The following is a 27,922-nucleotide window of genomic DNA, read 5'->3' as shown; positions in this document are numbered from 1 at the left end:
CATCTTGCATGCTGTTGCTATGAGACTGGTCACACATATTTGCAACCTGTGCTTGCTGCTAAAATTGTGCCCGACGCTGTATCTCACACTGTCAGATGCATCCAATAGAACCACAATCCAATGGGAAAAATGAACAAATCGCTGCTTTGTGAACTTGGCCACTGCGAGTAAGGTCTTGTAAACGGTGAGGTTCTACATGGGGTGCCTTTGTTGGGAGTCTAAAGCTTTTAACAAGGAAATTTTCTAAAACCTTTGTCGAGTTGAGAGAAACACTGGAAAACTATTTTAAAGGAAGGAAAATATCTTTGTTAAGTTTAGCATAAATTGCTCTTGAGTGCTGGATTATTAGCAAATGTCCTTGACAGCAAATTGATAGCAGATGAAGCTGGGTTTTTATCGTGTGTATACAAAGAAGTCTAGCTTTAAACCTTTAAACAAACCTTCAAACTTCAATCTTTCTTTTCTTATCGTGGATTAGCTCCGCATGGGAAGAGAAGACAGAGCTGGACTTTGCATAAAATCACTGTTGCGGTACCAATCGAGTTAATGATTTTTATTAACACTGTATTTGTCACGGGTTGCCGGGGCAAGCCGTGTGAATTTAACAAAGGACCCAAGATGCGGATATGCAGTGAAGTGAGAGGGCTTTATTGACACACAACTCGAGTGATAACAAACAAAAGGAGAGTGTGTGGCGAAAAACTGAACTTAGACATAAACTACACTGGAAAAACTAAAACCTAAACACCAAACCTGAACACGAGAGAAAGCAACTTGCAGGGAGAATTCACAGGATGACAGCAGGAGATTCACACACACGAAAACACCAAATAACACAGACGGACCAGCAACGAGGACGAGGTAGCACACACACTATAAATACATACGCCAGGAATCAGGGGATGAGAAACAGGAGGGGAACACACCTGGAAGACATAACAGCTGACGAGGCAGGGGAAACGTAAACAGAACACACTGACATAAGACAGAGACCTTCACAATAAAACAGGAACTTACACATACAAGGACACGGACTAAGAAATGCGGACTTAACACAGGAATACATGGGCAGAACCGAATAAACAATAACCAGAGGAAGAACAGAGCCAAAATCACAAAACGCTGGGTCAAAAGGACCCAGGATCATGACAGTATTGCACAGTTGTTTTATTAAGAGTCAACATGTAAAGTTATTTTTCTATGTGCAGTATAGAAAACATAAGTGCACGATGCTAAAGTGGACAAAGAGAAACTTTGCAGCAGTGTGACTGTCAGCTCAATAACCAGCACAGGTATATCACGTATATATGGTCAGCTGACTTTGGTACGTGAAGCTTTGAGTGTGACTGTATCAGAAATTGCATTTTAGTTTGTTGGTTGCATTACTGATTTTACATGAGCCCGGATTATGCTATGCTTAGACAGTTTACCTTTTGCTGTGTATTTATATTTGTTTCACACTAATAACATTAGGAGTAACATTAGACTTTGGTCCCATCAAACTCCTGCTGAGCCAACCTGTCGATTGGTTGAAGAGCAGTTGACCCAGGATTATCTTGACTACTGTCCGTCTCTGTGGTTTGGCAAAACAAAAAACTATTGAAAGGAGTTAAAACATTGAATGGGATGGCGTTGTCTTCAGAATCAGACTCAGAATACTTTATTACTCCCTAAGAAAATGATGTGGGTTACAGTTGCTCCAAGACAGTAACAGTAACAGACTAAACTGTGTAAACAATACAATATGTTACAGATTTACAATAATGCACTAATATATACAAATACTCCTGCAAGTCTTTTACTAGTCTTCAAACTGGTCGCAGTTTTGCAACAATGAACAGGTGCACTTGAGTTAATGCTCATGGTCTAACAGCGATAACTGTGAAGCACTTCAGCTCATGTCATCAGTATCATCAGTTTCGCTCTGGCCTGTTAGATACAGGCAGCATATTTATATGTAACTCCATATTGTTTTACATGCAATACACTCCCAGTTTCACATACATCACAGTTTAATAGCTTAAAAAAAGATGGTACAAATTGATGTGGTGTTTACTACTTTCTATCAGTCAAAAGTAGTAAATCCTCCAGAGAAAAATAATGTACATATATGCCCAACATTGTTAGAATTACAGCTAATCAGCGTATCATTGTTTTTGTCTCTGCCGGCTGTCAGAGATGATTATTTTGACAATATGTGATGATTTGATATTCATTCGATTGTTTGCTGTTGTTGTTCAGCATCATCAACGACACCCAGAAAAAATTACCAAAAACAATCCATGTAAAACATTTTGTGATAGTTTGATTGTCACAACTGGACCAATAGGGACGCTCTTTCATTCTGCTTTAGGGTGGGTCAAATAACCTTTATGTCATTCATGTGAAATGTTGACTGGAACTGATGAAAGCAATGACAGACATATGAAGGACCACACCATCAGTCCTACATTATATAGTACGATATAGCAACCCTCCAGCAAAACACGTCAAAGGGGTTTTTAACAAGTTTAACAAAGTTAAAGTCGTTTGTGTTTGAAATGTACAAAATAAAAGAATACGAGCAGTCTGTCAGTTTGTATATGTTTGAAGAAAGCATCATTAACATAAATCATTACATCTCATTTTCCACTTTGAGATGTATGGAAGCCCGTTTCTGCCACAAAAAAAAAAAAAAAAAAAAAAAAGGATCCATAACTCAAAATTTCGAGTTATTTTCTCGAAATTTCGAGTTACTTTCACGAAATTTCGATTTATTAACTCAAAATTTTGAGAAAAGTAACTCGAAATTTCGAGTTAGCGCTGCCAATCAGTAATCTACGTGAATGACGTAGATTACTGATTGGCAGCGAATCAGTAATTCGTCAGGAATGAATTTCCTCGTTACCCGGAAGCTGAAGCCCTCAGCTATAAATGCTACAGCTAAGCTACCAGTATTACATCCAGTCGTGAATGCACAGATTGCTGAGTGTTTTCAGCCTGGCTTCACAAATGATGAAATCCCTGTGTTATTAGCTGAATCACATGGTGTTACTATCAGCAAACGTACTCGCGAAAGTGCCAATTTGTTGGGATCCGTTTTTGAGTGCGCGTTCCTCTGCGCCATATGCTTCCGGGTAACAAGAAAGCGACCTCATTCACGTATATTTTTGATTGGCAGAGCTAACTCGAAATTTTGAGAAAAGTAACTCGAAATTTTGAGAAAAGTAACTCGAAATTTTGAGAAAAGTAACTTGAAATTTCGAGTTATTTTCTCGAAATTTTGACTTATTAACTCGAAATTTCGAGTTATGGATACTAGCTTTTTTGTTTTTATTTAGTGGTGGAAATGGGCTTCCATAGAGATGGCTAAAATGTGTACAAGCAGGTTTAGATCTACTCTGTAATTCTTGTGTGTTTTTTCTGTGTGTATCTGCATCAATATACGTGCGCACGGCACAGATCACGGTTCAGGGCTGTCAGCTTCCAGTGATTACCTCTTAGAGTTTTGACCTACAAATCCCTTAGAGAACAACCACCAAAACACTGTGTGTGTGTGTGTGCGCGTGTGTGTGTGTGTGTGTGTGTGTGTGTGTGTGCGCGTGTGTGTGCGTGTGTGCGTGCGTGTGCAAAAATGTGATGCACACACATGTGTGTGTAGCCTAATCACTCACATCTCACACATCCAGCAAATCCTACTTCAAAAGCCTCTCATACATTCATTGTATGTGGAGATCCGACTGAATGAGATAAGATGCTGGGGGAGGAGAGGATGAAGGAAAGACAGCTGGATAAATGAGCCGTCAGAGGCTGAAGGTGCTGTGAACTAAACCTTGGCATTGATTTAAAGATTGACAACTTTTTAAGGCTGTATGCACAGCGCTTCAGCTTTGACATCATTACACATTTTCTTCAACAAGACCATAGCTCCATGTGCAAACCCAAGGTCTATAAAAAAGGTGTTCTGGATAGAAAATACCAAAGTCCTTTGTTTTGTATTGAGATTCTTTGGGAGTCAGCTTTTTTTCCCCTTTTTGATCTTTCTGCATATAAGAATAAAGACCCTGATGTTAATTTATCTCATCTAAAAACACAAAAACTGCAGAAAAATGCTGGTTAAATTTAACTTTGTGTGTAGCCTGCTGTGGAGAGAAAGGAGCGGGGCTCTGTTGTGGTTTTTCCTCATTTTTGGTCATATACATTTTAGGCCTTCCACAAGTCAAGTCAAGTCAAGTCAAGTTTATTTATAGAGCACATTTAAAAACAACCAAGGCTGACCAAAGTGCTGTACAGTAAATACAGATAAAAATACAATAGAACACAATTTCGTAATAACACCTCGCTGATAAAAATAAAATAAAAATATATAAAACAAATAAATTAAACCTTTCTAAAAGCCAATGAAAAGAGGTGAGTTTTAAGAGCGGTTTTAAAAGTTTCTAGGCTTTTGGAGAGTCTGACGTGAGGAGGTAAACTGTTCCACAGTCTGGGTGCAGCCACAGCAAACGCCCTCTCTCCCTTTGTCTTTAATTTATACCTGGGAACATCTAAAAGCATCAGGTCGGCTGACCTCAAAGATCTCCTGGGGCGATAAGTACTAAGGAGTTCTGACAGGTAAGAAGGTGCAGTGCCATTTAAAACCTTAAAAGCCAGCAATAAGATTTTAAAATCAATCCTAAAGGCAACTGGGAGCCAGTGGAGAGAGCAGAGAACCGGAGTGATGTGGTCTCTTTTTTTTGAACCGGTCAACAGGCGAGCGGCAGCGTTCTGCACCAGTTGAAGGCGATGTAGACAGGAACGATCTAGGCCAGCATAGAGGGAATTGCAGTAGTCTAGCCGTGAAGTAATAAAAGCATGGACCACTCTTTCTAGATCGTTCCTGCAAAGGTAAGACTTGACTTTGGCTAAAATCCGCAAATGATAAAAAGATCCCTTAACTACAGAGCTGATTTGTTTATCAAGTTTAAAAGCATTGTCAAAAATAACACCAAGACTCTTAATGGAAGAAGTGCAATCGGAGGTTAGGGGTCCCAAAAAGTCAAGAGAGAAGTTGGGATCTTTTGGAAGCCCAAACACAATGACTTCAGTTTTGCTTTCATTAAGGTGTAAGAAGTTAAGAGTCATCCAAGTCTTAATGTCAGACAAGCAGGAGAGTAGCGGCTGCAAAGAAACATTGCAGTTCAACCTCAGAGGGAGGTAGATCTGAATATCATCGGCAAAGATGTGGAAGGACACATTATGTTTACGGAGCACATCGCCCAGAGGGAGCAAGTACAGAATAAACAACAGGGGGCCTAGTATGGACCCCTGAGGTACGCCACAGGTTAAAGGAGCTCTGGGAGATGACAGTTCACCAAGGTGAACAGAAAAACTCCTATTATTCAAATAGGACTGGAAAAACTTTAAGACAGTGCCCTTTAAACCGACACAATGTTGAAGGCGGGATAGCAGTATGTTGTGATCAACAGTGTCGAAGGCTGCTGTCAGGTCCAGGGTTACTAAGACAGCAGCACAACCAGAGTCAACAGTTAAAAGCAAATCATTAAAAACTCTCAGAAGGGCGGTTTCTGTGCTATGCCGAGCTCTAAAACCAGACTGGAACTTCTCATAGAGATTGTTGTTGTCAAGAAATAGCTGGAGCTGCGTGAGGGCGGCTCGTTCCAGTACTTTAGACAGAAAAGGGAGGTTGGAAATGGGCCTATAGTTAGAGAGTAGGGATGGATCTAGATTAGGCTTTTTAAGGAGAGGTTGAACAACAGCGTGCTTGAAGGGTGTTGGAAAACAACCAGAACTGAGGCAGGCATTGATCAGGACCAGAAGGAAAGGTCCGACTGAGTCCAGAACCTGCTTCAGAAGCCGAGAGGGGATAGTATCGGTGGAACAGTTGGTAGTCTTAACCTTGCAGACTATTTCATGCAGCTGAGAGAGAGAGATTGGTTCGAACTGATTAAAGGCAGAATGGCACAAAGACAAAACACAGGGATTGGAAGGTGAAGATGGAATGACAGACTGCAGGGAGGAAATCTTGTTTACAAAGAACTTTAGAAAGTCATTACAGAGGGTGGCAGAAGGTGTGAGGAGTCTGAGGTTTATGGACACTACTGTGTGTAAGGATTTACAATGGAATTTAAAACACGAAACAGAGTCTGAGGTTTATGGACACTACTGCTAACCAGGTTTGATATGTAGGAGGACTTGGCCTCTTTAACGGCTTTCTGATAGGTTGAAAGAGAGTCTCTGAGGATATTAAAAGAAATGTGCAGCTTGTCCTTTTTCCATTTTCTCTCAGCACACCTACAGGTGCGCCTGAGAGCACGAACAGAGTCTGTAATCCAGGGTTCAGCGTGAGCTTTGGGACGGAGTGTTTTTAGGGGAGCGATGAGGTCCAAAATAGAAGTACATGTTGAGTTGAAAAGAGCAGTTAAATCTTCTGCACACAAGGAATCAATCCAGTCCACCGTGGAGAGCTCAGAGTTGCTAAAAGCAGCAGAAAACTGAGATGGTACATGGGTATTGATGATCCGGTGACGGCGTGAAGGAGGTTTAACTGCAGCATCAGAACAATGTGCAGTGGCAGAAAATAGAACAGGAAAATGATCGGAGATACACGCACTCTCACAAATTTCAGAGATGTGGATACCCAAGCCGTGAGACATGACAAGGTCCAAAGTGTGACCCTTCTCATGTGTGGAGCCAGACACACACTGAGTAAGGTTGAAGGAATCCAACAGTGAAACAAAGTCTCTAACCAGGGGTTTAGATGGACAGCACACATGAATATTCAGGTCACCAACAATAAGAAAATGATCGAAATCTACTGAAAGCCCTGAAAGGAATTCCCCAAACTCACTGATAAAGTCCTTGTTAAATTTGGGAGGACGATATACCACTGCAATCAGTAACGGAGTGGATGAGTTTAGTTTAAAAAGCTGTAGTTCAAAGCTGGAAAAAGAGGAAAAAGAAATCTGATGGCAGTCATAAACAGATTTAAAAACACAGGCGAGGCCTCCGCCTTTGCCAGAGGACCTGGGAGTGTTTAAAAAACAACAGCCTGGAGGAAGAAGCTCAGAGAAAGCCACAGTCTCACCAGCGCGTAACCAGGTCTCCGTCAGGAACATAAAATCCAAGTTGTAAGAAGAGAAAAAATCCTTGAGCAGAAACGTCTTATTGGAGAGGGATCGAGTGTTGATCAAAGCCATAGATAAGGTGAGATCAGTAGCTGTCATCGGGGTTGATATGCGGGTGAGTGGGCGTAGGTTAGAGTTTGTAGCACCAAATCTGCGGATCCGTGGCTGTAGGAGAGCCGATGACCGAGGACCCGGAACGGAAACGGCGAGCGACGGACCCGGAGAGTCACGCAGGAAGGGAGCAAACACCAGGCGTGGGCCGGAGATGGCAGAGAGTCGCCTACCAGAGCTACACACAGCTACATTCTCGCCTGAAAATATGTTAAAGGTTTATTTTGTCACCCAGAAAGAATAATAAGAGTAATATAGCTGGCGCCATTGTTGGAAACTGGAATTAGCTGAGCCGTGCTATGATTCTGGGATCGGCTGGGCCACAAAGGATACACCCAACCCATCCTTCAAATCTGGGGAAAAGTAGGACGCATTTGTCGGCTGAATTTGCAGAAGTCTTTGAATTTGGAAAGCCTTCGTCACGTCGCTGTAACGTAATCGGCCTTCAAATGCGGCCTCCAAAGGATGCGGCCTGAATTTGGACACAGCTACGATACCGGAGTTGCTTCTTCTTCTTCTGGGTTTAACAGCAGCTGGCAACTTTGTACATGCAGTACCGCCATCTTCTGTTTCAGTCCGTTATTACACTCTTAAATCCTACTACTTATTCCTGCGTCTTTCAGGATCTTACAAGGCTTTAAACGACGCGTCGACTATTAAATTTGTCGTCGACAATTTTGATAGACAACGTAATCGTGACTGTGCCAAACATGCTGGTGTAGCATCATCCAGTACAGCCACAGTGGTACTGGTACATTCACAAACTGGATGGAATAATGAAGGAGGAGGACTATGTCCAATTTCCTCATCTTCACTTCAAATCAACAGCTAGATGCTGACTGTGTGTTTCAGCAGGACAATGATCCCAAACCTGGATAAAAACTGGTTTTGGAATGGATTAAGCTTCTGGAATGGCCCTACTGAAGATCTGTAGATTATACTGAAAAGTCCATGCTGGGGAAACCCGCCTAGTTAAATAAATTCTGTTTCAGCCACTGGCGAGAAGAGTGGTCAAACTTCCATCCAGAATTATGCCAGGAACGTGTTGATGCCTACCAAGAATCTGGTCAAGGTGCAACCAAATATTAGTGGGGTACTTTTGGTCCCATGTGGATTAAACAAAATCCAAAATAAATTCTTAATTTGTGCACTCAGTTCTTGTTTTTTAAATCATTAATAATGCATGCTGTATAATTCTTCCACTCTGGAAAATGAACAGTTCAAAGAAATCATTAAAAACCCTAATTGGCCATCGACCATTCAAGCCGATGATGAGTGCATATAAACTTCTGACCACAACTGTGTATACTTGTCTAAAGATTAATGATATTAAACATAGCCAGAGTTCCAAATAATGAGATCAGGAAATGGGCGAGTAGTCCATGTGATCCACAAGGTCAGGCTCTAAAGTGCTGGCTTCAGACAATGCACGTTTGGCTCTGCACACTGTATCATTTAGAGCTAATATCCGTAATAAGGTCATCACAGGCACACAGCTCTGGCTGTGAAGGCAGAAACCCCTCCCAGCCTCCTGTTCAGACCTTTTCTTTACAAGGGGAGGGCAGACAGAAGAAAGCTGGTTTGAAAGGAAGGTGATGGGAACTAAAATAGCTGGTTTCAGACTCTGGGTGAATTGTTGTTCCAGCATAAGAATAATTAGAGTGTCTCTTAAATTGTAAATCATACTAAGCTACTGTAGTGGAGTACCAGGTACTGGTTGGTTGGTGCAGGACCAGCTTGAAAACACTTGTCCAGAATATTCGAATCGGCGCGATCATTATCAGTTAATAACACAGATTTGATGATTTCCCTCATTTTCATTCAGCAGGTGCCTAAGCAGTTATCACTGGTTACAGGCTCTTCTGGCTTATGAGTGCTGTTTTTTTAGACAGCTACTGGTAGATCACTGAGAATATGGCCAGTACAGAATGTGTCCATCTGTGCCAGTGTGTCTCCATAATGCTGTTCCATATGGCCAATCGTGGTCTACACACAGCCTCGGGGAGATGGTGGTAGATGGTTTACACACACACACACACACACACACACACACACACACACACACACACACACACACACACACACACACACACACACAGATATTCTTTTTCATGCACAAACATAAATGCATATATGTGGGGATACAAACAGTCATGCACGCAAATATGAATGCAGAGGCGTACACACACCATCTGTAGGACAGAAGTTTTCATTATATTTTGGCGTTGTGACAGACACTGAAGTTCAAAAAGTCACCGAACAGTTGCGCTGCTTTACTCGCGACAGTTTCAATTTTTCTGCTTTCTCTGTCGTTAGATAACTCTGTATGTCAGCTATAATATGTTTCCGTGTGCGTTGTTGTCTGGCTGTCTAACAGTTGGAACTGTGTGTCTGTGGACCCTCTTTGTCTTTGTGTCTGAGTTCTTTCTTCGCAGTATTTCTGCCTCCCATTCATCTTTTCCTTCCTGTCTGTTTTGTCTGGATTTCTCATGCTCTGCTGAGAGGCAAGGTGACTGGAGATCAATAGAGGAAGAGAACTCACATGCGCACGAAACTACACAAATACACACCTACACACCGCTGAAACTGCTGAGCAGTGGAATTTCATTCATCTATATTCTCTGTACAGACACAACCCCATCCTAATTATCGATTAGCACATCAACGGATCGATTGTAGCAGAGAGGTCATACTCAGTTTGTCCGTCTGTGTGTGCGTATAAATATTTTTGTCCCTGTCCTTTGGCATTTATGCGTAAGGTTAGCATTTACATCCTTTGGGAGCGAATGTTTTCTCATCCGTGTTCTGTTGTTAATGTTTGACTCATTTTAAAGCATGCAAGAGAATAAAAAACGCACGGTAGGGGACAAAAGCGAACCCTTAGGAATAAAACAGTCAGATTAAACAGAGTATCGAGACTGAGAGAGCGAGCGCGGGTGTATCAGATTCATGTGTTAATCGATAAGCTCTTTGTTGCTGTGTGGGGATATCCAATAGAGCAGAGTGCTGGAACATGATGATTTACATCAGCCGATTTGTAAGGAGCCACTATAACTCAGAACATCACAGCGGATCTTACAACTGTTAAAACATTTAATATTCTCAAAATAAGACCTTAAAAGTATCGACTGGTTGTCAGATGTCTCGCATGTTTTTTCCTGACCTTTTATGTGATCAAATAAATACAGTAACATCATAAATAACTGTCAGATGTGTAAAATGCTTTGTATATGGGTCTAATGTTACAGTGGAGGTTTTTTTTTTTTAGTGTGAGTTGGATGTTCCTCCAGTACACTGGTTTGTTGCTCCGGCGTGAAACAGGAAATAAATCAGCATCGCACACCTTTACTTACATTCTTGAGCCTCAACCAAAACACAAACACAGAAAAGCTAAACCTACATGTCACGTGACATAGAACAGCCATAACTTACTCCTCCAGGTACACATTTGGGCAGAAATGTAGCTCTGTGGTTAAAACACTCGAGAAACAGTGTGGTGAGCTTCAAACACAACAATGAAATCCACGCTTGGCTATTCCCTTCTGCTTTACATCAAAGTGAAGTCAGGTTTTTGGATTATTTGATTGGTGAAGTGTCCACGTACCCCAGGTGGAGCAGTTCGGGGGTCTCGTTCGCGAGCTGTGGATAAAAGCGGCAGAAACGAGTGTCCTTCGAGGACACCTGAGTTCTTGAATGCGATGACTCGACTACGAGACGATGTAGGGTTTTTAAAATTGGTACCATAGGTGCATCTAGCAGGAGGCTGAGTGTTGGCACTGTCAGCCTACTGTGAACATAGAAAAGAGTCACATAGAGTCAAAAATGACACATTAGTAAAAATACCATTATAAGCAGGTCAGTAAGTCATAATTGGCATTTCTAGTTTTTTCCCAAACTTTGGTTTCTAATTCTGATGAGATTAAAAGACAAGCACACACTTAAATCTACGGTAAACTCAGAGAACCATGTCAGAGGGGAGAGCGGCTCAGCCGAAGAAAGAAGCCGTGGAAAAACAGTGTAAAATGAAAGGAGGCAGGGAGGAGAGAAGTGGGAAGCAAAGGAGGGAAGGCAAAGTGATGCCAGAGGGGGAAACGGGGCTGAGCAGGAATATCTGCTGATGAAAGAAGAAAGGCCAACTTGTAGCCTCGAACAGAAGAGCTGACCTGCCTCAGGGTTCATTCAAATTCTCTTTGTAATCTGCAAAATTTATGCACGAATATTTTTATGGTCAGTACATAGAAACTCGCTCCACTTTAAAAGTATTATTTCTCCTGAGTGTTGTTCCTCAAGCTTAGCTTTAATCTGCTGCTCGAGTGACCGTAGCTGCCCACAGCAGCAAACCAGATGTTTGTGGTTGGTGCATCACAATTATGTCACATGTTTTTAAACTTTGGCACTACACCTAAATAACTTAAAGAGCAGGGAGTGAAATAACAGATAAAACAGGATCGCAAGCTTGTAAAGTTGTCTGGTAGTTTTAAAATGTGATGAAGTGTTTGTGTTTTCCTCTGCTTCTGGGTCATGTCTTTACTTATCTCTTTTTTGTCGAAGTAGTAGACTCATAAATGACACAAAAGCAGACCGTGCGGGTCAGGCGTGTGTGTGTGTGTGTGTGTGTGTGTGTGTGTGTGTGTGTGTGTGTGTGTGTGTGTGTGTGTGTGTGTGTGTGTGTGGGGCTTGGAGGGTGCAGTTTTGTTTGAGCGTGACTAGGTGGTGCTGTCAGTCTATCCTCTGTCAGTGTGTGTGTGCTTGTTTGTGTGTCTTTCTTCTGTGGTGTCAGAATAAAAGCTCTGTGAATTTTGGGCCTGGCACACTTATTTATTATCCTCAATTCACCGTTTTATTTGGTTCATCTGAGTTTATTATTCACATTTTTAAGAAAGGAATCATGAAAAGCAGTAAATTAGCATATTTGCAAAAAGAAAAATGGAAAATTGTTATTTGTCGATCTTGTTTTTCCTTAATCTTCGTTTCTATGTGTATCGCACCCAAAGCCATCTCCAAAACCAGCCTATAAAACAATCAGTAAAACAACATCCATAAACTATTCATGAAATACTCACAGTTGTGGTCATGTATGACTCTTCTGATGCAGCTGTGATGGAGTGGTCATTGCTACGGATATTGCTGACTGGATAAGATGCCAAAGTACGCACACAGACACACAAATACACACTTCATCATCATGGATTTTTTATGGTAAGTGGTTGTGAGTGGAAATCAAAGGTCAGTGGTGTGCGGATAGCTTAAGCGTGTTTAAAGATTGTTTTGTTTGGGTGTGAAAGTGAGAGTCCACATACTGTTTGCGAGCCGTGGATGTACTCGTGCATTTTTCCTGATTGAGGCGTTTTATCGATCCACACCAAACCAATCAATCGGGCTTTAATCGAGCCGATTAAAAAGCATATCATGCGGAAAAAGATGGTAATGGAGGTGTGTGTGTGTGCGTGTGTGTGCATGTGCACCGACGCCAGTTCTGGACTGCTATTAATTTACCCATATCAGTTTCATTCACTTCATAACAGAGGCGGCTCTGCACTCACTCACATTAGGAAGTGCTGAGCAGTGTAAACATGGTGCATCATGTAAAACACTGAAGTGAAGTTACTTTATTAGTAAAAGTGATTCACATGTTTAGATTTTATTTAGTCAGTGATTACTGTTGTTTGCTAAACTGCTAATAATAACAGAGGGTCGTTCACTTGTAAACTGTGAAAGTATTAATTAAAAATAAAAGGCCTAAAATTACACGTCTTTTATTATGAAAAGACTTGGTGCCAAAAATTAGATGTTCAGTATGTAGATCAGAATGAATCATGGAAACATGCAAAGGCTTACGATTAAATGTGACGTGTAAGTCTTGTCACCTGCCTCTAAAAAAGAACAAAGTATAAGAAAGTATTTTTGAATTAAGACTCACAGACAATTAAAAGACATTTCTACATGATGCTGTCAGCAACACGATCAAAGTAAAATGTGTGTTTGACAGAAGAAGAAAGAAATAAACAAAATTTTACTGCCATTGTCTTCTTTGAGTTTTAGATGTTGAAGGTTAAATATTATATATATAATTACACGATTGAGATGAAGAGTCGCAGAGAGAAAAATTACAGTTCGTGGTAATAAAATGAGTCAAATTTTGACCCAAGTTGTTCAATATTTTTCAGATGTGTGACAGGGAATCAGTTTTCAAATTTCCTCTAAATAAAATGTGTGTGCTCGGCGGGTGACGGGTGAGCAGGGCTGGGATTGGCAGCGTGTAACTTTTCATTTTGCTTACACGTCATTGCATTTGACACAGTGACCCTCTGACAGTCTCCAGTTGCAGGTTTGCTTTTTGCTCTCTGACATCCTGAAGGTTTTTACAGTACCACACATCTGTCAGTCTGCCTCGTTATTATCTTTATAAGTCTCTCTCGTCTCCGTCTCTCACGTTCTCTGTGCCCATTTGTCTTTTTCGGTGCTTTCGCTCGGTGCGGTCTCACCTTTCCGTCTCTCTCATCCCGCTCTTCCTCCCATGCTCAGGCTGTGGTGTCATTTTGTTTGGCAGGTCTTTGAGTTCCCTGTTGAACAGAACAGAAGCAGAGTCCTCCCATATCTGCTCCGCTTGCCTTTCTTTTCTTCCCCCCTCAGCTTTTTAAGAGACTTGGCAAGGCTCTGTTGAATTTGTCTACACATTTTTCTTCCAGTCATCCTTTCAGATGTTCTTTTTTTTAACGATCTCTGCCACGGCTCTGTGCGTGTTTTCATCTGGAAGCTATTAGTCTTGTTCTTAAGCAGTTTTCTGGTGAGGAATGTGAGCTCTTTTTGTTACGTTGTGCCAACACAGACATGGCTGGAAGTATTATCTTTTTAACTGTCTGTCAGTTTGTCCCGTCCTCTTAAACATGTTGGAGGGATTTCTCTTACTCGACACTAATATTGATTCTTACATCCAGAAAGTTAAATGTTCTTCTGATGGTACATTTCTTTGATATGTGTCAAGCAGGTACTTTGTATCCATATTGTAGAAGTTCAGAATGAAAAGAAAAACTGGAACAGGGTCCAAAATAAAAGTAACATCCCTTTCATCACATTTAGTGGGTTTTTTTCATCTTCCAGTTGATTGGTACCCTAAACCAGCGGTCCCAAACCCCCGGGCCACGGCCTCGTACCGGTCCGTGAGTCGTTTGGCACCGGGCCGCGAGAGTGGAGGCTCGGGTGTGAAATTTTTGGCTTTCAGGGTTTTTATTGTTAACTCGGTTTCCCTGGGTCTTTTCCGTTTTGTAGTCGTGCGTCTTATTTTGAAAGAAATGTTTATGTGTTACCATAGCGACCTGAGAGCATTAAGGGGCAGAGAGGAGGATGTTACTCTCAGTGTTGTTGGTGCATTTCTGGAGGACGCTGCTAATAAAGTTACACAATTACACAGTGAATTCACGTTTATTATAATGTTTACAAAATCCCACCGTTTTTGTCTTGGTCGTATCGTTTTATTTTGTTGTATTTATCCGCGACACCTTAAAGGCCGGTCCATGAAATATTGTCTGACATTAAACCGGTCTGTGGAGCACAAAAGGTTGGGGAGGTTGGCGTGAGTAATGGGTTGAACAATTATATTCTCTTCCACTAGAGGGCAGTGCAACTACCTGCTCTAATTAAATGGGTTGCCAGCTGCTAGTAAACAGAAGAAGACGAAGCAGAAATTACACAATAGTCACGCTGTGAGACGATACAGCGCGTAATAGCAATAGATAAATATTTGAAAAGAAAAAGTAGTCAGTCTGGTCCTGGAGAAAACTCTGACACAGGTGAAGGCCCAGCGTGAGTAGTGGTCAGAATAAACCAAAAGGGGTATACTGGGGACAAACCGAGCCAATTCTACTATGTCTGGTTTGGGGAAAAATATCAATATGCTTTTTGTCACATTTTTGGTTGGTGGTGTGCCGTGTGATTTTTCTAATGTGAAATATGTGCCGTGGCACCAAAAGGTTGGGAATGACCTGGGGAAAAGGATTACAATGTCAACAGAAATATGGCAAAAAACGAAGATTTGTTACGAGAGGAAAAATTGAGTAAGACAAAGAGAGAAATCTGTGTTAGACAGATGGAAGTGGGGAATGTGACAGAACATGAATGTGTGAAAGACGGAGAGGCCTGGATTGTGCTGAATAGCTGGTGAGATTTGCTGGGAAGATGGCAAGAAAGGTGCGATATTGTGTAACTTGATACTATTTGGCTCTTCCAGGAGAAAAAGCAAAAGTATGTACAGATATGGGAAAAAGAAAGTACACCCTCTTTAAATGATAGGAAATAAAATTATTTAAAATGATTTAATTATGATGAACTAAAAATCCGACAGGTTATAATTTGTTTAACAAAAACGAAGCCAAAGTGTAGAACCATGCGCTAATAATGAAATGCGCTGGATTAACTGATCATCAATAAGTCATGCCGCCTCTATAAAAGCAGGCGTTTTGGCCGTTTGCTGATTGGGAGCAATGATCCAGGTGATGAGAGCCAGTTGTTGCTGCTCATCAACCCAGGGATGTCTATTTCCAAACTGTCTGAATTTAATTGGTCTGCAGTAAGAATGCGGATTCACAACATTGAAGACAGAGGCCGGTCTTCCCAGGAGTGAACGTCCCAGCAAATTCAGCCCGAGGTCAGACTGTGAAAAGCTCGGAAAACCTACAGAAAACAAAACGACTATCTCAGCTGTATTCAAGTTCATGACAGTCCAAACAGACTGGGAGAGAAAATCTCTTCTCTCTAAAGAGAACATGACAAGACCTGATCTGAGCAAACCGCAAGACTTCTGGAGCAAGAAGTTGACCAAAGGGGAGACGTTTGATCAGGATTTGCACAACACATCACTTTGCACCACAGGACCTGAACCTGTCTGTATACTAAAGTATTGTAGAGCTAAACATGAAGCTGTCTGACAGCTAAAGCTTGGGAATAATTGGGCAATGCAGCAGGACAATGATCCCAGGAGCAGTTGTGAATCTGCACATCTATGGCTGAAAAAGAAAAGAATGAAGTTAGTGTAATGACCCAGTCAAAGTCCAGACCTCAACCCATTGAAATGCTGTGGTGGGTCTGTGTTACTAAGCAGAGTGGGCCAAATTTCCACCACAGTAATGTCACAGACTGATAAAGTCATACAGGAAATGAGTGCTTCCAGTTACTTCTGCTAAAATAATTTCCCCCAGGGATCAATAAAGTATTCTGATTCTGATAAAAATGGTTCCACAAACTGTTTAGTTCCCAGGTGTATGTAGTTTTTCACTTGCTGCTTCTGCATCTTGACTTAGTATTTGTTAAAACAGTTATTCATCTCAAGTCGTATTTACTGCATTTAGTAAAGACGCATTAAAGGCTAAATCATTTCTTATTACGCCCCCATCTGTGTTTTTATTGTTGTAGCTTCAGGTTGAGCAGCAGACGTAGAAGTGTAAAGATACACTTCTAGGTCTTCTACGATTGAGTTGACAGCAAGTTGTTACATTAACCTCCTAAGACCCGAACTCTTCCACGGCAGCATTTTTGATTTCTCTTTGATATTTGGGCTGATTGGGACCCAATGAATGTAAAAACAAAGAATGACCAGATATTTTTTTTTTACCTGATTTTTGTTTCTTAGGAAAAATAAGAGCCACATATGAGGATATTTGTTTAAAATTTCGATAGAACAGTAGCAGTATAATGTACTCGTAAGTGGATATCAGGCCCTTGTAGAGCAAAATTGAGTATTTTGGTCTAAATAACCCAAAATGTGATGTCCACATATGTGGACGCCAGGTCCTAGGGGGTTAAATAATAGCATCCCAACAAATGTTAACACCGACCTCTCCACAAACAGTGAGCCCAGGGAGAACACTGAGGTGTCTTTGAATTACTGTGAAACTAAAAACAGGTGGATACTCAGGCAGGTCCTTAAGTCCTGTCACACTAAGCCTCTTCTACAGAAAGCTGACAATTTGTCACTAGCTGACAGTCCAGGCTCCAGTTGCGTAGGTGACACCTCTAATGTATTTACCAACCACTTACATGTCAGTCTGCAGTGTCATTCACTCCTATTAGTTGTCACTTTAATTGCTTCCCTCAAAACTGAGAGTTTAACTGTGGACCTGGTCCTTATTTTACTTGTTGCTAGCCTCTTCCTGTGTGCCTGTTGTATATGAGAAAGTTATAATAATGAGGTTCTGGAGTGTTGTATTAATTACAATTGTGAATTGCTGCCAGCTAATGCAGCGTCCCAATCATAAAGGGTGAAAGGTGGGGTCTGCTAGCAACACACAGTGGAAAGGGCTGTACACAGTGATGTTATGATTGTGGAATTACAGTAACTTTTAGTAAAACTTTACATCAAAATATATCGCCAAAGAACCCAGATATACAGAAATACACTGGTAGATTATTGTTCCACTGATCCCAGTCCATGAAAAAAGATTGCACTGAGGGAACATAGTAGCATCTGCCTGAGTAAGAGACAGCAAACAAATCCTAGTTGTTGTTGTGTCCACTGTCACATGAAGCCTCTGGCTTTGCTGGCAAAGTCTCCTTTCTTTACTCTTAGCCACTATGGACACGATGCACATAAACACACACATGCACACAGGGCTATTCAGACTGTGCGTGGAGGCCCCTAGAACACAGTGTGGACGAGCTCTGTGCAACGTTAGGCTAAACACAGACTCGGTGCAGTGCTCAATAGACAGGGATCCCACTATATAACCCAGCTAGAGTTAGCACAGTGCGCACACATGCACAGAGGACATTAATGGAGTCAGTGGTTAATCAGTAGGACACGCTCTGTCACAGGTATGCTGGGCTCGTTGGATGTCCTCTATAGCGTGCTCATCCACAAGGTAACACGTTGAGTGCTTGTGCATGCAGTAAACCAAACAGAGCTTCTATTGTTTGTGGTTTATTTAAAGAAGCCAGCAGGCTGTTTATGGATTAATGGTGAAGTATGGGCACTGTTGATATCCATATGTTGGTTGTTATCTCTTAAACCTGCTTTGTTTTCTACAATAGGTAGTAAAAAACTTGTGATATTATGTCCTAAAGCTTTACTCTGCTGCAGTTATTGTTTAAATGTGAAAATACCAAAAGCAGAAAAACCTAACCTGCTGCATTTTGTGTGTTTTCCTGTAAGCTGATGGCGGTTTATGAGGAACATGAAGCCCAGCAGAGGAGCACGGCTAACACAAGCCTGGCCCCGAGTCCTGACCACTACCAGTCTGAGCTCTCGGTTTTCCAGCCAATCACGGGAGGAGAGATTGAAGTCAATTCCTCAGCACTCAAGTCCAGTGAGTAATATTTGTGTTTCCGTCTAAAGCAGAAATGTGTTCTGAGCAAACAGGCCAGTGTGTCGGTGCTCACATCAGCCATAATGGACTAAACTAAGCAGGGAACCACCTGCGTGTGAAAGACTGCAGCTGCTAATATAACTCCTGATCTACACACTGATTCCTCTTCACAGCTATATTAATGCACTTAAGGAGCAATTAATGTGGACTAAGTTGGCAATTATATTTAAGCATGAGGCAGCTTACACTGACAAGTGGGTAGTGGGTACTATTGCAATCACTGTTTGAAAAGAGCGTAACCCATGTTTTTGTAGCTCATCTTCACAGCATGAGTGAGTCTATTTATAAAAACATGTCCAGCTGTCTTTGTGAGAACCCGTTTGAGTTTTAGACCATTACAGCAACTGCATTTTTTCATTTTTCAAACTCCTTTGAGTTCAGATTTTGTTTCAGGGTTTAGGTAACAACTAGGTCAGGGTTAAATTGAGGCTTTGACTCTTATTTGTGATGGATAAATGTAGGAGTTTGAAGTTCCCACAAACATACGGACACGGAGTGGAGCAGGCCGGCAACTTCCAAACAGCCTCACCTGCACCTACCGCTGCCCCCACCAGCACAGCCACCGAGTTTGAAGTAGTGGTTTTGATATAGGCAAAGAAAAGCTACACAGATTATCTCAGATTATCCAGAATATGTGAAATGAAGACATTGTTTGACCCCCACAGCAGATTGTCTGCGAACCCCAGCTTACACCAATAAAACTTAGTGAAGCTTTCTAATTGTCACTGAAGAAGCCAAAGGTGTCCTGAGCTCTCCGTGACCAAAATCAGTCAATATCTTCTTTCATTTAAATAAGAGACCTGAGCTGTTCACATTCTGGGAACCAGGAAAAACTAACTGCATGACTGCTTAGCTAGCTAGCTAATGGTGTGCTGTAAAAAAGACTGGTGTGAGTAACTCAGAGAACAGCTCCAGTGCTGCTGCGCTCTTGTATGGATTTAAAAAAAGTAAGAATCCTGATCATAAGTCACATGAAATATTAGTTTTACAGTCAAATTTTAAATCCAGTAAAACTTACTGGATAATAACCACATGCTGTCATTAAAGAGTCGCAAATTTTGGGAGTAATGTTTGACAAGTCAGTTGTTTTGGGATTTGCGTTACATGATCTTAGAGCGAATATTAACCCTTTAAAGCCGGTCGGAGCAGACACGCTCCGTTTTGCGTAACTATTTTTAAACCCCTGTAGAACTGCAACCACGTAAGCTAGTGCAATATTTTTTTTTGCATATGAAACTGGAGGAGTTGTACTTACATCTTATGCCATCAGCTTGTCCTCGGTCACAGTTTCCTTCCACATATAGCTTTGCAAAAACTGCATAAAAAGCGCTTGCAGCAACAAAAACATAATATTCCAGAAACAGTTTGCCGATCCGATCAGCTGTTTGTAACACTTCCTACGTCCATCAGCGCGAACTATCGCATGTCCTCCATGTCCTGCCCGAAACCGGAAGTGACGTCAATTTGCGGAAATGTAGTTTTTTACCATCAGGGCCTCATGAGCCTATACTTGTGTTTTTAAAATTTATGTTTGACTTCATGACTTTCTGTGTCGTTTCTGGGATGCTTAGAACTAAAATTGCACTGCTGGAAATAGTTTATTTTGATGCACATGCTGTTTTTTTGCAAATTTGCATTATAATATTTATTTTCATTTTTCCTGCAGTATATAAAAATTGGTGTATTTCAAAAATAAAACTATGAAGACACTTAGTTTAAATTTCCTGTGGTGGAAACTATTTTGTGCAACTTTTGTATTTACAGTTTTGAGGGATATGCCTCTTAAATTTCTCTAACTAGAAATATATGGTAAAAAAACAAAAACGATTTTACATTTTTTTGTAGTTTATTGCACTTTTTTGTCATTTATGTAATTTCTAGGCACTTAATGCAGACATATTATTAAAATTTGGGCTATAATGGTTGTATTGATTTATATCAACTTGAAATGCTCCCAAAAATTGCACTACAACATGTAAAAATATAATATAAGCTCTGGCGGACTTGGTTCTATGGTAGGTCTTAAAGGGTTAAAATGTAATACTTCTGTTTATTATTTGTGTATTTAAACAGTTTATCTTCAATTTATTACAAAGTACTTCATAAAGTGTCTACAAAGATATTTATTTAAGGTGTAATTTCTGGTGAGTGAGGCAGACTTTTTCATGGTGTCACAAAACCCAAAGCAAATGTGAGGAACCATTTCGCCCTGACAGACTGTGAGAGGTCAGTGTATTCTCAGTGTTGTTCAATATTTCATTTCAAAGGATTCTCCTGACAGGAACAAAAAGTCCTTCAGGAAGCTCGTTGCCTTTTAGCTGCAGCCTGCAGGTCAGTGCATAAACAGGTGAGTGAAAAGAAACAAGTTTCATCCTCCACCAAATTACAAAGGAACTCATGCAGTCGATGGTTTGAAGAAAGAATCTGTAATTTTAAAATATAAAACGGGTTTATGAGGTTCAGAGTCCTGTTCTGAACACGAGGAATGAATTCCAGCAAAGACAAAGAACAGGACCTGATAGTCAGGACAGATGAAAAAAATAAAAACATGATGGTGGCAGTGACGGAGCTGAGATAGACACAGGAAGAGCAGTGTAGAAACTGATGTCTGTCTGGTCAGTGTTACCTGCCCGACCTGTCTGCACGACTCTCTCTTTGCATCACTTTCCTCCTTCCTGTGTCTTTCTCGCCTTGTCTCACTGTCTCTGTCTTATTTCAAGTCCTCGTTCTTGTTTAGGAGCAGTACTGTACATGTGAGTATAAAGCTGTCACAGTCTCTTTGATTCTGCTTTGAAACAATGAAACTGTGCACCTTATGGACAGTGTCTGCTAACTTTTAGCCAAAGCAAATGTTAATATTTCTAAATGTTTTAGCAAAATGTCTCTAAAACAGTGTGACAGTGAGATATTTCTGCATTCATTGACCTCATTCTTCTCTCTGCAGCTTAAAGGACACGTCATAAACACATTGTTTTGTTTGGTAGCAGGTCATCGCACTTCTTTAGACTGAATTTCACACAATCGTTGCCACTAGTTTTATTTCGAACAGTAATACAAGAATTGACATTTCGGCTTGTAGGATATGACCTTCCTTACTCGTAAAGCAGGACTTCACTGTATGATCCAGACGCTGTTAAGACAGGAAGTTTAGTCTGTTTCAGTATGGTCGCCTGTCAGCAGAGATTAGCTGTAATGTGTGACTGTCACGGGAGATTAGAGGTAACAGAGCTCTGCAGACTATCACTGTCAGCGGGAGAAGGTCAGACTTAGGCCTCTATCACCGTCTGAGCTTTGGGCTCTGAGTTAAGTCACTTGTCTCTCTCTTACACGTTTCCTCGTGTTCTGGTTTTACTTTCCTGGATTTTTCTTTTCTTTTTTTGGTCTCACTTAGTAATTGACACATTTCATTCTGTGAAACGAGGGACTCAGGAATATCGAGGCTGATGAGCCCACACTGCTTAAAATCAGGAATCAAAGTGCTAAAATTCCTCAACTAGGATACATAATCAGCATTAGAACGGATCAGGAAAGGTTTCCCATAAGAGTCAAAAACCACTGATTGTAGTGTTTTCTGTAAGTGGCACACTTACCTTGATTCCAAGGTTTTTCCTGCATATCAAAAATTTGACACGTACTAAAGAGGTTTTAGCTTCCAAACCAAAGGTAAATCACTGGGACTTTAGTGAGGATATCTTTAAATCAAATAGTCAAAAATAACATGAAAATACCCAAACCTTTATAAACTCTAAACTCTGCGTGGACCAAAGATGCTCGAGTGTGTGCTCACCTCCCCGAGGCTCATTTTAAACCAGGAAAAAACCAGGATGGAATAACTCCTATTATCGACCTAATTCTACATACATGATATAATCACTGTCTGCTGTTGGTACAGTGAGTATAATTTTCTTATCTCACCCTTTATACACAAACATGCTAATAATGTATGTGTAACTGTCCTGGAAGTCTTTTAAACCAGTAACATCCATCCAGCCGTCATCCATCCATCCATCCATTCAGCCGTCCGTCATCCATCTGTCCATCCTCCATCCATCCATTCAGCCGTCATCATCCATCCATCCATCCATTCAGCCGTCATCATCCATCCATCCATCCATTCAGCCGTCATCCATCCATCCATCCATCATCCATTTGTCCATCCATCCATCCGTCCGTTCATCCGTTCGTCTGTCTGTCCGTCCGTCCATTTGTCCGTCCGTCCGTCCATCTATTCAGCCGTCATCCATCCATCCATCCATCCATCCATCCATCCATCCATCCATCCATTCAGCCGTCATCATCCATCCATCCATCTATTCAGCCGTCATCCATCCATCCATCCATCCATCCATCCATTCAGCCGTCATCCATCCATTCAGCTGTCATCCATCCATCCATCCGTCCATCATCCATTTGTCCATCCATCGATCCATCCGTTCATCCATTCGTCTGTCTGTCTGTCCATCCATTCAGCCGTCATCCATCCATCCATCCATTCAGCCGTCATCCATCCATTCAGCCGTCATCCATCCATTCAGCTGTCATCCAACCATTCAGCTGTCATCCATCCATCCATCCGCCCATCATCCATTTGTCCATCCATCGATCCATCCGTTCATCCATTCGTCTGTCTGTCTGTCCATCCATTCAGCCGTCATCCATCCATCCATCCATTCAGCTGTCATCCATCCATTCAGCTGTCATCCATCCATCCATCCATTCAGCCGTCATCCATCCATCCATCCATCCATCCATCCATTCAGCCGTCATCCATCCATTCAGCTGTCATCCATCCATTCAGCTGTCATCCATCCATCCATCCATCCATTCAGCCGTCATCCATCCATTCAGCTGTCATCCATCCATCCATCCGTCCATCATCCATTTGTCCATCCATCGATCCATCCGTTCATCCATTCGTCTGTCTGTCTGTCCATCCATTCAGCCGTCATCCATCCATCCATCCATTCAGCCGTCATCCATCCATTCAACCGTCATCCATCCATTCAACCGTCATCCATCCATTCAGCCGTCATCCATCCATTCAGCCGTCATCCATCCATTCAGCCGTCATCCATCCATTCAGCTGTCGTCCTTCCATCCATCCATTCAGCCGTCATCATCCATCCATCCATCCATCCATTCAGCCGTCGTCATCCATCCATCATCCATTTGTCCATCCATCCATCCGTCCGTTCATCCGTTCGTCTGTCTGTCCGTCCGTCCATTCGTCCGTCCATCCGTCCGTCCATCTATTCAGCTGTCATCCATCCATCCATCCGTCCATCATCCATTTGTCCATCCATCGATCCATCCGTTCATCCATTCGTCTGTCTGTCTGTCCATCCATTCAGCCGTCATCCATCCATCCATCCATTCAGCCGTCATCCATCCATTCAGCCGTCATCCATCCATCCATCCATTCAGCCGTCATCCATCCATTCAGCCGTCATCCTTCCATCCATCCATTCAGCCGTCATCCATTCAGCCGTCATCCATCCATCCATCCATCCATTCAGCCGTCCGTCATCCATCTGTCCATCCTCCATCCATCCATTCAGCCGTCATCATCCATCCATCCATCCATTCAGCCGTCATCCATCCATCCATCCATCATCCATTCAGCCGTCATCCATCCATCCGTCCGTTCATCCGTTCGTCTGTCTGTCCGTCCATCCGTCCATCCGTCCATCTATTCAGCCGTCATCCATCCATCCATTCAGCCGTCATCCATCCATTCAGCCGTCATCCATCCATCCATCCATCCATCATCCATTTGTCCATCCATCGATCCATCTGTTCATCCATTCGTCTATCTGTCTGTCCATCCATCCGTCCATCCATTCAGCCGTCATCCATCCATCCATCCATCCATTCAGCCGTCATCCATCCATTCAGCCGTCATCATCCATCCATCCATCCATTCAGCCGTCATCATCCATCCATCCATTCAGCCGTCATCATCCATCCATCCATCCATCCATCCATTCAGCCGTCATCATCCATCCATCCATCCATTCAGCCGTCATCATCCATCCATCCATCCATCCATTCAGCCGTCATCATCCATCCATCCATCCATCCATTCAGCCGTCATCATCCATCCATCCATCCATTCAGCCGTCATCATCCGTCCATCCATTCAGCCGTCGTCATCCATCCATCATCCATTTGTCCATCCATCCATCCGTCCGTTCATCCGTTCGTCTGTCTGTCCGTCCGTCCATTCGTCCGTCCATCCGTCCGTCCATCTATTCAGCTGTCATCCATCCATCCATCCGTCCATCATCCATTTGTCCATCCATCGATCCATCCGTTCATCCATTCGTCTGTCTGTCTGTCCATCCATTCAGCCGTCATCCATCCATCCATCCATTCAGCCGTCATCCATCCATTCAGCCGTCATCCATCCATCCATCCATTCAGCCGTCATCCATCCATTCAGCCGTCATCCTTCCATCCATCCATTCAGCCGTCATCCATTCAGCCGTCATCCATCCATCCATCCATCCATTCAGCCGTCCGTCATCCATCTGTCCATCCTCCATCCATCCATTCAGCCGTCATCATCCATCCATCCATCCATTCAGCCGTCATCCATCCATCCATCCATCATCCATTCAGCCGTCATCCATCCATCCGTCCGTTCATCCGTTCGTCTGTCTGTCCGTCCATCCGTCCATCCGTCCATCTATTCAGCCGTCATCCATCCATCCATTCAGCCGTCATCCATCCATTCAGCCGTCATCCATCCATCCATCCATCCATCATCCATTTGTCCATCCATCGATCCATCTGTTCATCCATTCGTCTATCTGTCTGTCCATCCATCCGTCCATCCATTCAGCCGTCATCCATCCATCCATCCATCCATTCAGCCGTCATCCATCCATTCAGCCGTCATCATCCATCCATCCATCCATTCAGCCGTCATCATCCATCCATCCATTCAGCCGTCATCATCCATCCATCCATCCATCCATCCATTCAGCCGTCATCATCCATCCATCCATCCATTCAGCCGTCATCATCCATCCATCCATCCATCCATTCAGCCGTCATCATCCATCCATCCATCCATCCATTCAGCCGTCATCATCCATCCATCCATCCATTCAGCCGTCATCATCCATCCATCCGTCCATCATCCATTTGTCCATCCATCGATCCATCCATTCATCCATTCGTCTATCTGTCTGTCCATCCATCCGTCCATCCATTCAGCCGTCATCCATCCATCCATCCATCCATCCATCCATCCATCCATCCATTCAGCCGTCATCCATCCATTCAGCCGTCATCCATCCATCCATCCATCCATTCAGCCGTCATCATCCATCCATCCATCCATCCATTCAGCCGTCATCATCCATCCATCCATCCATTCAGCCGTCATCCATCCATCCATCCATCCATCATCCATTTGTCCATCCATCCATCCGTCCGTTCATCCGTTCGTCTGTCTGTCCGTCCGTCCATTCGTCCGTCCATCCGTCCGTCCGTCCGTCCATTCGTCCGTCCATCCGTCCGTCCATCCATCTATTCAGCCGTCATCCATCCATCCATCCATCCATCCATCCATCCATTCAGCCGTCATCCATCCATCCATCCGTCCATCATCCATTTGTCCGTCCATCCATCCATCCATCCATCCATTCAGCCGTCATCCATCCATTCAGCCGTCATCCATCCATTCAGCTGTCATCCATCCATTCAGCTGTCATCCGTCATCCATCCATCCATCCATCCATCCATCCATTCAGCCGTCATCCATCCATCCAGCCGTCATCCATCCATCCATCCATCCAGCTGTCATCCGTCCATCCGTCCGTCATCCGTCCATCCGTCCATCATCCATTTTATCCATCCATTCAGCCGTCATCCATCCGTCCGTCATCCATCTGTCCGTCCGTCATCCATCCATTTAGCCGTCATCCATCCGTCCGTCCGTCCGTCCGTCCGTCATCCATCCATCCGTCATCCATCCATCCATCCATCCATCCGTCCATCCGTCCATCATCCATTTTATCCATCCATTCAGCCGTCATCCATCCATTCGTCCGTCCGTCTATCCGTCCATCCACCCTCTTACTCCTATCTAATAACTAACAACATTTAACCTCCTAAGACCTGAACTCTTTCGTGGCATGCATCTTTAACTTCTCTTTGCATGATGAATGTAAAAACAAAGAATTATCTTTTTACCTGATTTTGCTCTACAAGGGTCTGATATCCACATATGAGGTAGTTCGTTTTAAATTCCGATAGAACAGTGGCAGTATGATGTCCTCGTAAGTGGATATCAGGCCCTTGTAGAGCAAAATTTAGTATTGTGGTCTAGACAATCCAAAATGTGATGTCCACATATGTGGACGCCAGGCCCTAGGAGGTTAAGCACGTTGATTATATTTAGATGAGAAACATTCAGTGTAAGATCCACTCTCATAATCATGCTGTCATCATTACACACCAGAGTTTGTCAGGAAGTGGACGTTAGTGACGATGACTAGAAAATCTAGAATTCTCTTTAAATTAGAATATCTTTTGGAATATGCCACATATCTTATTTTAACCAATTTTATTGTTTTATTTTTCAGTATTTACAGTATAGTCGTATTTTGTTTTTATATATATTTATATATTTTCTTTTCTTTCTGTTTCTCTGCCCTCATTTTCACCACTTCTGTCCTCCATCCATTATCCCTCTTTCATTGCTTCCTTTGAGGAGATGAATTCATTGAAGCTTTGATGTAATCCATATCCCCCACCCCGTCTTAAGAGCACCAAGGGTCCATTTTGTGATGATCAATAAATGACCCTACAAATACCATTTGGCATGTTTTCTGAGTAGTGCGACCATATAGAGTTCCCTCCACCCTCACCACCACCTTACTATAGTATTCCCTATTGAACTGTAGACACTATCATGACAGTGTTCTTAATGTATGCATGGATTGATGGTCCCCATGAGTGGGAGGGGTAGAGTTAAGGTCTGGGAGTATACCACACATGTCATAGTAATGCCACTGCTAATAAATCTCAGTAATTGGCTTTAGTTTTGCAGTTCTTTCTTCCAATTTCACGTTTTCTCCGTTCTGCACAAAGCAAAGGACGCTGTGTTTCATTTATCCGTTTCTGTTAAGTGATTATTTTATGTGAAGGGGTGATGAGATGCACAGACGAAAACACTATCATATATCAGCTTCTTGCACAAACAAATGTGCAGATCAACCATCTATGCATGAGCATCAGTGTATACATTAACGTGTCGCACATTAGAGCTCTGTGATGTTCTGGTTGCAGATACATCACACATTCAGTGTCGCCACGTCCTTCCTCACCGGGGGAGCG

At 42.5% G+C, this 27,922-nt stretch overlaps 1 protein-coding gene and 1 pseudogene across 5 annotated transcripts in view; both read left to right on the top strand.

The window, feature by feature from the left end:
* LOC146557277 (partitioning defective 3 homolog B-like) overlaps window positions 1-27,922 on the top strand; it is a 224,139-nt gene that overhangs the window by 33,781 nt on the left and 162,436 nt on the right. For 3 of the 5 annotated variants that reach the window (XM_085250599.1, XM_085250598.1, XM_085250597.1), the window contains exon 3: window positions 18,361-18,514. In XM_085250599.1, coding sequence (XP_085106725.1) covers window positions 18,361-18,514 — 154 coding nt within the window. Of the gene's footprint in view, window positions 1-17,964; window positions 18,071-18,360; window positions 18,515-27,922 lie in introns of those variants that run through there. The other 2 variants (XM_085250602.1, XM_085250600.1) reach the window with 2 other exon arrangements.
* On the top strand, window positions 21,060-26,673 carry LOC146557278 (uncharacterized; annotated as a pseudogene).

The sequence above is a fragment of the Mchenga conophoros genome, linkage group LG16 (assembly GCF_057382185.1).
Source record: "Mchenga conophoros isolate Kocher_MC1m ecotype Shallow Benthic linkage group LG16, M_conophoros_male_GT1.1, whole genome shotgun sequence".
In the NCBI taxonomy this organism is placed as follows: domain Eukaryota; kingdom Metazoa; phylum Chordata; class Actinopteri; order Cichliformes; family Cichlidae; genus Mchenga; species Mchenga conophoros.
The sequence above is the reverse complement of the archived record's forward strand: the minus strand, read 5'-3'. Positions and strand labels throughout refer to the sequence as shown.